Source organism: Haliotis rubra, unplaced genomic scaffold (genome assembly GCF_003918875.1).
Source record: "Haliotis rubra isolate DU_JTF1 unplaced genomic scaffold, ASM391887v1 Scf1106, whole genome shotgun sequence".
Lineage (NCBI taxonomy): Eukaryota > Metazoa > Mollusca > Gastropoda > Lepetellida > Haliotidae > Haliotis > Haliotis rubra.
In genome coordinates, this window is record NW_025765011.1 from 164,123 (window position 1) to 175,270 (window position 11,148).

At 42.7% G+C, this 11,148-nt stretch overlaps 1 protein-coding gene across 2 annotated transcripts; it reads right to left on the reverse strand.

Annotated features, from left to right (window-relative positions):
* Positions 1 to 3,564: 3,564 nt before the first annotated feature.
* On the reverse strand, positions 3,565 to 9,726 carry LOC124287333. 2 transcript variants are annotated; one of them, XM_046723841.1, is made up of 8 exons: positions 9,608 to 9,726; positions 8,907 to 9,236; positions 7,321 to 7,419; positions 6,435 to 6,542; positions 6,251 to 6,314; positions 5,882 to 5,925; positions 5,623 to 5,706; positions 3,565 to 3,957 (listed from the first exon to the last, which is right to left on the reverse strand). In XM_046723841.1, the coding sequence occupies exons 1-8, from the start codon at positions 9,663 to 9,665 to the stop codon at positions 3,812 to 3,814; spliced, it is 933 nt and encodes a 310-aa protein (XP_046579797.1). In that variant the 5' UTR covers positions 9,666 to 9,726; the 3' UTR covers positions 3,565 to 3,811. The 2 variants fall into 2 exon arrangements, with proteins under 2 accessions (XP_046579797.1, XP_046579790.1); XM_046723834.1 differs by having other exon boundaries at positions 3,565 to 3,960.
* Positions 9,727 to 11,148: the final 1,422 nt, after the last annotated feature.

Consider the following 11,148-nt stretch of genomic DNA (forward strand, 5'->3'; position numbering starts at 1 on the left):
TCGTTTAGTACCATTGTGACATACGTGGCATTTATCTTAACTCACTCTTGTTCACATTAGGTCATTCGCATATGCATTATGAACATACTTGGTATAGTTGTCCTAGCTGCATGAGTGTATAGTAGCTATGATTGTGTTTAGATGTAACCACTTGATCTAAGCAACACGTTCACGTCATTCTGTGGCACTGGCAATAGAGGCCTGGTGTGCAGATGGAAGCATGTGTGTACTGACCACGTTTTGATGAAAATGTTGGGTACATGTACATGGTTACTCTTAAACAGCAATCGTATAGGCCTTGAAATGTGCATGCCAATGTAAGCATTTAAGAGTGAGTGAGTTTAGTTTTACGCCGTTTTTAGCAATATTCCAGCAATTTCACGGCAGGGGACACCAGAAATGGGATTCACACATTGTACCCATGTGGAGCAATTATGAAACCTGTGGGGTTTTACAAATAGAATATCGGATTATTAATATATTCTTAGATTTTGTTAAGCCTATGCTGTCACACATCTGTTGCCATGGCAACTGTTCATGGCGAAGTACATCAGTTCCAGCTTACCAATGGTTATGAAGTTGCTCATGAAGTTGTTCTTCTGTATGCCCACACAACCACATGACCAGCTTGTTCCATTATCTATGTCCGACTTGATCCTGAGCGTCACATTGTGATGTGTTGCATTACAGCTCACACTAACACGGCCATTATTAACCTCATAGAGACTTGCAGTACTAGGGTCCGTTATGGTTACGCCACAATGGTTGTTGGATAAATGACGTGTTTCCAACACAGCTCTACTTGTCCAGTACCACGTTACACCGGCATTGTGGCCACCGGTATTACACTCTAGGGTGTACGTGTGTCCGTCCAGTGCCATCTCAGGAAATGTTCTCAAATGTGGCGCACCTTGAAAAACAGTTACTTGATTGACATCATAAACAGAAGATCTCTCATTATCATGCACACAGAAACCTCACTTATTCTACCAACTTCTCTTTAGAGAATATAATTTGATGAAAACAACGGCCATTTGAAACAGTTCGAATGTCAACCTGTATGGATTGGCCTTTTTTGTTGCATTGCATGGAGGCATTGTATGCGGTGAATTATATCATTTAGTAAGGGGAAATAACTTATGTGTATAGGACATTTGCACAGTAGTACAGACAGATACTATCATCACTGTCTGAAATATTGGTACAACAGCCTCTCTCTCTCGTTAAATTTTAACTCACTAACTCTCTCTCTCTCTCTCTATCTCTCTCTCTCAATATCTTCTAGAATACGGGATAACATCTCTATATTTACAGCAGAAGCAAACGCCATCTTAACAGCTCTTAAAAATATTCAAAGACATCCTAAACATAAACTATATATAATCTTTTCTGACTCTCTTTCTTGCCTTCAGGCTATTAAAAATCTATGCTGCAAACATCCACTTTTAATTGAAATAATCGAATTATATAATGATCTTGCTACTGGCCAATGCGACATCGTCTTCTGTTGGTTACCCAGCCATGTTGGCATTTCTGGGAACACAATGGACCGATCTTGCTGCCAAGGCAGCACTACAACAAATCTGTGACACCACTTCTTATCCCATACTCTGATAACAAAGCTATCATTAGAACCTACATCAGTGATCTGATGCAGAAGAAGTGGAATACCCAGGTAGGTATAAATAAATTACATGAAATAAAACCTTATATTGGTTACACCTACTTAGGTTGTCAATCCAGATTTGAAGAGGTCATTATGCGACGATGTCGCATTGGCCACACTAGATTTACTCACGACTATTTACTGAAAGGCGAAGATCCTCCGTTTTGCATCCCTTGTGATGATAGAATCACAGTCAAGCATGTCCTGCTTGATTGTGTTGAATATTCCATCACAAGGGATAAGTATTTCAATGTCAAAACATTGAAGGATCTTTTTTTTATAATGTTAATTATCATTTAATAGTTGATTTTTTAAAAGAATTAGATTTGTTGACTGACCTGTAAATAGCTGAATATTTTATTGTTGGTAGTTTAGATTAGTAACTTCGATTGTTAGTGGCTGTACCCTCAAAGGGGATTGAAGTAGCGTAAAATTATTGTCCTCCTGAGAGGGTACGTATGTCCCAACACATTTAAAGTAAATTTAAACTTGCCACCTTTTTAATCGTAGAATATGTCATTTCTCTCTCTCTCTCTCTCTCTCTCTCTCTCTCTCTCTCTCTCTCTCTCTCTCTCTCACACACACACACACCCTGACACAAATCAGAACATCAACATTGCACCACTGGTATATACTCACCACATATGCATCCGACACACACACACGCATCCTGACACAAATAAGAACATAAACAAGTAGCACTGGTATATACTCACCACATGTGCATTCCCCCCCCCACACACACACACACACACATACACATACACACACACATCCTGACACAAATCAGAACATTACCATGTACCACTGGTATATACTCACCAAATGTGCATCCGACACACACACATCCTGACACGAACCAGTTAAAGAAATGTGGGAAATTTATTAGAACGGTGGTTTGTGTCTGCCTTGTCTCATCACCACTCTGCAGCTACATAGTCCTGGAGTATCAGTGTCAATAACTCGCTCTGCATGACACTGATTACTATATATAATCCACGCTTTATCCCGCACGATAACATTGTTGCCACTAATCTGCATATTCAACTCCTCAGGAAAACTACATTTTAACCTGACGTTTACGAATACACGTCCCGTGTGAATTTAGTTCACTTTGACAAAATGGAGGCGTGTATGAAATGACGTACGACCTTTATTTCCCATTTGTCGGCAGTCAGATCATTCCCGACCATGTGTCAAACATGCAACCGGGAAGTGTTTATAAACCAAGATTACACAGCCAATAGATTCAGCCAATGTTACATGTACATGCCGTTGTGTTGTTATCAGTCACTAGTCCTCCTACGCGGGCCGCATAAAGAACACACAGGCGCACAATTTGTTGTTGAGGTGCAAATGGTGACAAATCTCAGGTATAGGGATCATGTTCATGAGTTATATCCGGTGTGCATGACAAATACACGTATTTGCATGCTACCATCAAACCTGCATCTTCCATGAACAGAACATATTCCATGAGGAATACATCTACCATCAACCTTACATCTACCATGAACAATACATCTACCATGAACAACACATCTACCATGAACAATACATCTACCATGAACAATACATCTAACATGAACAATACATCTACCATGAACAATACATCTACCATGAACAATACATCTAACATGAACAATACATCTAACATGAACAATACATCTACCATGAACAATACATCTACCATGAACAATACAATCTAACATGAATAATACATCTACCATGAACAATACATCTACAATGAACAATATATCTACCATGAACAATATATCTACCATGAACTATACATCTAACATGAACAACACATCTACCATGAACAATACATCTACCATCAATCTTACACCTACCATGAACAATACATGTACTATGAACAATACATCTAACATCTAACACTTTGAGCAATTTTCTGGTCTCGATAACAGATACTTGTTTTGTTAGTTTACCTGTGTTAGATCAACATTACCATACTCAGCCATCAAGTTCAAATGTCAACTTGGAATTCTAGTTATCTCCTCAGCACAATGGAGCAAAATGGAGAGTTTTGTCTTTTGAATCAAGGGGTCTGGTGAAGGTCTGTACCGTGATGTAGTGACTTGTGTCTCCGTTTTGCAGAAAGCTGCATTCCTCGACCGCTCTGACTTAGGTTAAAGTGACATAGCTTGAGCTGTCACTCTCCGTCCAATCCCCAGTGTTGACGTATGGCTCCTGTATTGTGAATGCATCATACTGGTGCCCCATGTTCTCGTAGTTCTTTGAAGTACTGTATCCGTGAGGTGCGTTAATGTCTGCTGAAAATACAGCCGTGAAAACATCAGTGGTGTTGCAAAAGGAGACCGGTAGTGTTGTGAGAGGAGACCGGTAGTGTTATGAGAGGAGACCGGTAGTGTTGTGGGAGGGGACCCGTAGTGTTGTGAGAGGAGACCGGTAGTGTTGTGAGAGGAGACCGGTAGTGTTGTAAGATGAGACCGGTAGTGTTGTGAGAGGAGACCGGTAGTGTTATGAGAGGAGACCGGTAGTGTTGTGAGAGGAGACCGGTAGTGTTATGAGAAGGGACCGGTAGTGTTGTCAGAGGAGACCAGAAGTGTTGTGAGAGGAGACCGGTAGTGTTGTGAAAGGAGAACCCGCAGTGTTGTAAGAGGAGACCGGTATTGTTATGAGAGGAGACCGGTAGTGTTGTGAGAGGAGACCGGTATTGTTATAAGAGGAGACCGGTAGTGTTATGAGAGGAGACCGGTAGTGTTATGAGAGGAGACCGGTAGTGTTATGAGAGGAAACCGGTAGTGTTGTGAGAGGAGACCGGTAGTGTTATGAGAAGAGACCGGTAGTGTTGTGAGAGGAGACCGTAGTGTGTTGAGAGGAGACCGGTAGTGTTATGAGTGTTGTGAGGGTAGGCTGGTGGTGTTGGGGGGAGGCTGCTGGTGTTATGGGGGGAGGATGGTGGTGTTATGATGGTAGGCTGGTGGTGTTGTGAGAGGAGGCTGGTATTCTTATGAGAGGAGACCGGTAGTGTTGTGAGAGGAGACCGGTTGTGTTGTGAGAGGAGACCGGTAGTGTTATAAGAGGAGACCGGTAGTGTTATAAGAGGAGACCGGTAGTGAGAGGAAACCGGTATTGTTATGAGAGGAGACCGGTAGTGTTATGAGAGGAGACCGGTAGTGTTATGAGAGGAAACCGGTAGTGTTGTGAGAGGAGACCGGTTGTGTTATGAGAGGAAACCGGTAGTGTTGTGAGAGGAGATCGGTAGTGTTATGAGAAGCGATCGGTAGTGTTGTGAGGGTAGGCTGGTGGTGTTATGAGGGTAGGCTGATGGTGTTGTGGGGGGAGGCTGCTGGTGTTATGGGGGGAGGATGGTGGTGTTATGATGGTAGGCTGGTGGTGTTGTGAGAGGAGGCCGGTAGTGTTATGAGGGTAGGCTGATGATGTTATGAGGGTAGGCCGCGGGTGAGAGGAGGCTGATGGTGTTGTGAGGGTAGGCTGGATGCGTATTTAAGGGAGACTGCTGGTGTTGTGGGGGGAGCATGGTGGTGTTGTGGGGGGAGTCTGCTGGTGTTTTGGGGGAGGCTGCTGGTGTTGTAGGGTGAGGCTGCTGGTGTTGTGGGGTGAGGCTGGTGTTGTTGTGGGTGAGGCTGCTGGTGTTGTGGGGTGAGGCTTGTGGTGTTGTGGGGGGAGGCTGGTGGTGTGGTAGGGTGAGGCTGGTGGTGTTGTAGGGTGAGGCTGGTGGTGTTGTGGGGGGAGGCTGGTGGTGTTGTGATATTCCTTATAGGTCTGAACGCAAACCCGCACTAGAACCTTTAGTTTCTGCTAAGGTGTAATCCGAAATATTACATATACCGTGTCTTATTTCGATCAAGTGATTGTGCTGCCATACTTTCAACAGAATGTTCAAACTATTTGCCATTGGAGGGAATAACAGAAACCTCCGTAAACAGAATTTCTCTTAAGAACCTGACCTGTGTCCTCGTGATCTTTGTCTGAAGACCATTCTGTTGAGTCAGAGTCAAAGGAAGTGTCATCCACGTGGTTGTCATTTTCCACTGGAAGACCAAATTAGGCATTTACTCTGTTGTTTACATTGAGACAATGTTTACGTCAAAAAGACAAGCAGTAAAGCTACGTGCAGTGGTATATGTGAAATCCTCAGTGATTAAACTAATTATACGAATGTTTTTAACCATTTGATCCAAAGTAGAAGATATGTTAGTAACCTACCAGTTACTTTGTCAGGGTCACTGTGGTCTTGCAGCACCGGGCTTCTAGACGATCACAAACATGAACATAAACATTGGAAAGGCTGTTTTAGCAGACAATCGATTGTATCATAATATCGAATGGCTTTAAAAAATATGTTGTATGAGTTTGGTCACAGTGTTGATTGACCTGTGCATGTGGTCATTACGGAAACTATTGACACTCCGTCCATGGACATGTAGGAAATATAAACATATATAAAGATATGAACACGGCCTTCATTCAAACCATTGAGATAATTACTTCCAACAGATTCAATTAATGATATTACAAGCAGTTTAAATATGGCAGAATCTAATTCCTGAAGTATCTTTGTAAGTGGTTACTTACTCGCTGTTGCTGTGGGTATGAATGGATGCGTTCCTGTCACAGGTTCCAGTATGTTCTGTGTTGCCTGTAAAAGGATGAAAATGGTTCAGGAATTGCTGTGGCCGGCTATATTGTGAACATATCAATATATACATCGCATGTTAAATCACAGATGATATCGTGAGAATGATTGTGACCAGTTTACCTTTCTTGAACGGACACCATTCCTTTCTTGTCAGTACACACAGAACGCTGACGACACTAACAACAGCAGCTGCTACTCCAACAGCAATGTAGACGACATGCAAGACATCTGCAACACCAATATGAATAAACGACCAGCAACTACAACGTGGGAGATTCATCGACGTTGTGTATTCCCTGAAACTGTTTATATTGTTATGAGGCAGTGATATAATAATAATAATGTAATAATGTGTCCATGTATATAGCCCCAAACTCCACACTAGGTATGCTCATGCTCATAACAATCAAGGCACAGCACATTATAACCCCGGATAACCCAAGCTGCCTTTTAGGAGCTAGAAGGTTATAGTCATATGACTTTTTCCACCGGGTACCCATTTTCCTGCTGGGTGAACAGAGACAATTTTGAACAAATTCACTTGCCTAAGGTGAGACCACATGTGTTTCGTTGTGGGGCAGGACTCAAGTCCTAAAAACTCTCAGGAGTCAAGCTGCCAAACACGGTCACCCATTCAAGGACTCTCCGAGCTCGACGCTGCTTAACTTCACTGATTTGTGACCTGAGCTTTGAGCACAGGACCACAGGACAATGTATCAACAGTTATGCATTGTACCTTTCGTTTCAGTAAACGGCAGTGATGGGCCATATGTCAAAGCAGCAGGGAACGCAAAATTTGTATCACGGTAGAGCTGGTATATGTGAGTTTGGCTTGATGTGAGGTACAATCCGGTACAAGGTCGAGGTCAAGATTACTTCCCTACTACAGCGACCCGTAGCTACTGGTCTTGACTGTGACCAGTTTGTTAGTGTTAGCTAGCCCTCTGAGATTCCATGAATATATATTTACATCGTGCATGAGCTTAAGTGATAAGTGATATCTCACCTGGAGCTGTCGTCGAAGTTGTTGTTGATGCTGATGGAGAAGTTGTTCGTGGTGACAATTGTGTTGTTGTTACAGAAGCTGTCGATGGATGGTTCAGATCTGAAAACGATATGATTGTTCATAATGATTAAGTACATCACCTGTCGGTGGTACAATTCCGGTGGTACAGGAGGCAGTATTACTGGACATCCAACACCTGACATGCGGGAAACATATGACAAGTCATTTATACATATCATCATCATCAAGTCTGGACCAGACAATCCAGTGATCATCATCATCATCATGAATACATTTATATAGCGCTAATTCCAGTCCAAAAGTACTGCTCAGTAGTGCTCTCCGAACAACTCAACAATGAAAAGTTAGACACTGTATGTTTTCTTAAAAAGGTATGTCTTCAGTTTAGATTTGAAAATATTCAGGTTGTTTATTGTCCTTAACTCCAGTGGAAGTTAAGCCTAACCGGACGGTCTTATCTTTGTTTAGCACTCACATTCAGCACTATTCCAGCTCTATGGCGTCTGTTTCGCAATAGTTCGGCCTGGACCAGACAATCCAGTGATTTGCATCATACGTACCTGTCTACGCAGTTGGGATACGGTGGCATGCACCACTGTGTGGCCTCATGACCAACACAGGCTACTGGCGTGGAACTGTTTTACCGGGAATCCCCGGGGCTCCATGACTTTATTATATATACTTACTATCTCCTTTGTACGGGTAACTATCTTTTTTCCTACCACTTACAATAGTCCTTCTATGACTTGCTGTCTTGTTCGTTTGACTTACCCTTTCGCCCTTATGACTTACTATATCGCCCTTGTGACTTACCATCTCGTTTCCATGACATCTCACAAGGACTGGGGGAGGTTTTACACAAAACTTGTGAGGACCTAAACCACATTACGTTGCAGAACATCCAGGATGTCAAAGAGTTACTTTTTATTAAGTCTCGAGGACAAAATTATGTTTTTTCCTGCCGCTTAGGCAGTATTGTGTAACAAAATCCCAGGCCCCTAGCAATATAGAATTATCGAAACAAATACACAATTACATAGTTACGTCTTCCACAGGACCAAGAATCTCTGTAACGGATTACATACGTCTTCCCCAAGACCAAGAATATCTCTTACATACTACATACGTCTTCCACAAGACCAAGAATCTATGTTACATACTACATACGTCTTCCACAAGACCAAGAATTTCTGTAACGGATTACATACGTCTTCCCCAAAACCTCGAATCTAAGTTACAGGTTACCTATGTCTTCCCAAAGACCAAGAATCTATGTAACAGACTACACACGTCCTCCCCAAGACCAAAACTCTGTAACAGACTACATACTTATTCCCAAAGACCATGAATCTCTGTTACAGACTACATACGTCTTCCTAAAGACGTAACATATTTTTCGAAATATATAGAAATGCAGCAGAATTACTGCAGTTCTAGCGGTGTAGTTATTGCAAATACAAAAGACTCCAAGGGCGATTCGCTCTAATGCTGGTTCACAGCCACGAAGTGGAACCATTTGCTATGTGTTAACTGGTCACTGAGCCTTCAGACTAATAGCTGTTCACCTATTGTTATGGTGTTGCTGGTGTCTTTAGTTACAGCATTCCTACACCACCACACAGAGCCACGGTCGACGACGGAGTGTATTCTGAGAGACACATTATGTTTGGTGAGACTACAGGTCACAGTGACACGCCCCGACACACGAGTGTTGTAACCGACATTGTTCAAATTGTCTGCTATACACCGAGCGTCTGATATGAAACGTGATGTTATGACACGGTCATGTTTCCAGAACCAGTCAAGGGCTCGTGCATTGGTTCTGCTGCTGCATATCAGAGTGTAAGAGTTCCCCTCCGTTGGCCTTTCTGGAAACGTGGATAACTGGAGCGAACCTGTTCAAAACAAAACATCTTCTGGTAACATGATACCTATTAAAAAAGCAAATAGAGTTGACAGGCCGCCAACAGGAATATCTTCATCAATATGTTCACTTTTAGCTGTATTCGAGCTGTAATAGGTTGTATTTATGAGTGACATCGTATATTCAGACACAGCCCCACAGGTACCCGCTGTTGCCCTTCTTAATGATCCACCGGACCACCCGTAATTAAACCCAGATCTTCCATAACATAATAGCGCCTGGAAACATGGGAGACCCTGGTAAAGTAAGAGGGTATATGTGCTGTGACATAGCTTTGAATGTATGTCCAGGTATTAAAACAAAACAAGTAAACTATATGAACAAAGCATGACAGATACTCACCGTCAGTGTACCCAGCAGTACTCAACATCAACCAGACAAACAGGAAAGGGTAATCCATTGGATCCACAGTTGCTAGCTGGGTATTTCAACAGTCAATAATATGTGGTCCTACACCCAACCAAGGAAGTTGTGACTAACACAGGCAACTGACGTGGAACTGTTTTACCTAGCGTAAACAATTGAGTGAATGATTGAGAGTGACTTGTGGGTTTTTCAATATTGTTATAGTCCAGACGTCATCCACGTCAGCAGGTCCCGCGGGGGATGCATTAGTGCAAAACAAACCAATGCATATTATCGGAAGCATCTTGGATTTGAAACCCATTCTAAGCGGATCTCGGTACGTAAGGGAGACAACTATTTCTACGCAACAGAAATAGAGTGATATGCGCGCTATACATCATTGTACATAAATGAACTTTGCTACCCGGAAAAGTTGCATTTCGTGTATTCATCGAACGCTCACGCAAATCCATAAACGCGGCGGTTCAACATTGGCGTCAGTGGGTTAAATTCCTAACTTCATATCATAAATCTTGTTTAACACTGGTCTCGTGTGGAGCAAGGAAGACAGGCGTTTGACTTTGAGGGGCTGGTAACTCCTCACAGTCTGACTTGATTAATAATGTACACACTACTAGCCTCATATTGAGCGTTAGGGGAAGTTTCGGTATGTGTGGCTTGTGTCGAGTTGGAATAATCAACCTACTGCGACCAGGACATACGCTGAGGAAAATGTTGGACACCTATTATTACTTGATATGTACATTTATCATACAATGGATAACCAACGGATATTTTCGGTATCGGGTCATATACGGATATCGCGGCAAATCTGAGAGGTCACATGCAGACTTTACAGACTACTTTCACAGTAGGCCTATAAACAAACATGACGTCACGTGTCGGCGATCGTGTCCGGATTGACGGCCGTGGTTACGGTACTGTCAGTGCTTTCATCCGAGACAATTCAAATTGTCGGGAAATCTCGTATCAAATCGCAGAAATTGCCCAGAAAGAGTTGCTTGATAATCCGCGTCCTCTTTCCGATGCCATGAGACTTGGTATTCCAAGTTCACAGGTGTCATCATTCTGGGGGCAGTTGACGATTAACGAAATTTCAGCCCTTATCATCCCCCAGCGTCCTACTCCTATAAAGGTGGTAGATGGTATATTGACGGAGGGGCAATATATCAGACCTGAGGAGGAGGAAGTCCTGTACTTCTTGCAACAGTTTGTGAGGGGACTGGATCAGGAAGACCTCATGTCCTTCCTGCAGTTTGTTACAGCAGCAATTAATCCACGTTGGGGGAATCAAGGTATCATTTACAAAACTGACAGAAGAACCATTGTACACACCTGCTCAAATCTCATCGAAATTAGAGTGCTGTATTCCTCTTTTCAAGAGTTCCGTCGTGAAATGACACAGTATTTGAGGAACGAGTTGGTGTTCCAAGTTTCAATTATGTAAGCTGAGCAGCAGGTGGATATGACATGTTCAGTTTGAGAAATTGGAATGTTAAGCTGAATTAACGTCTGCC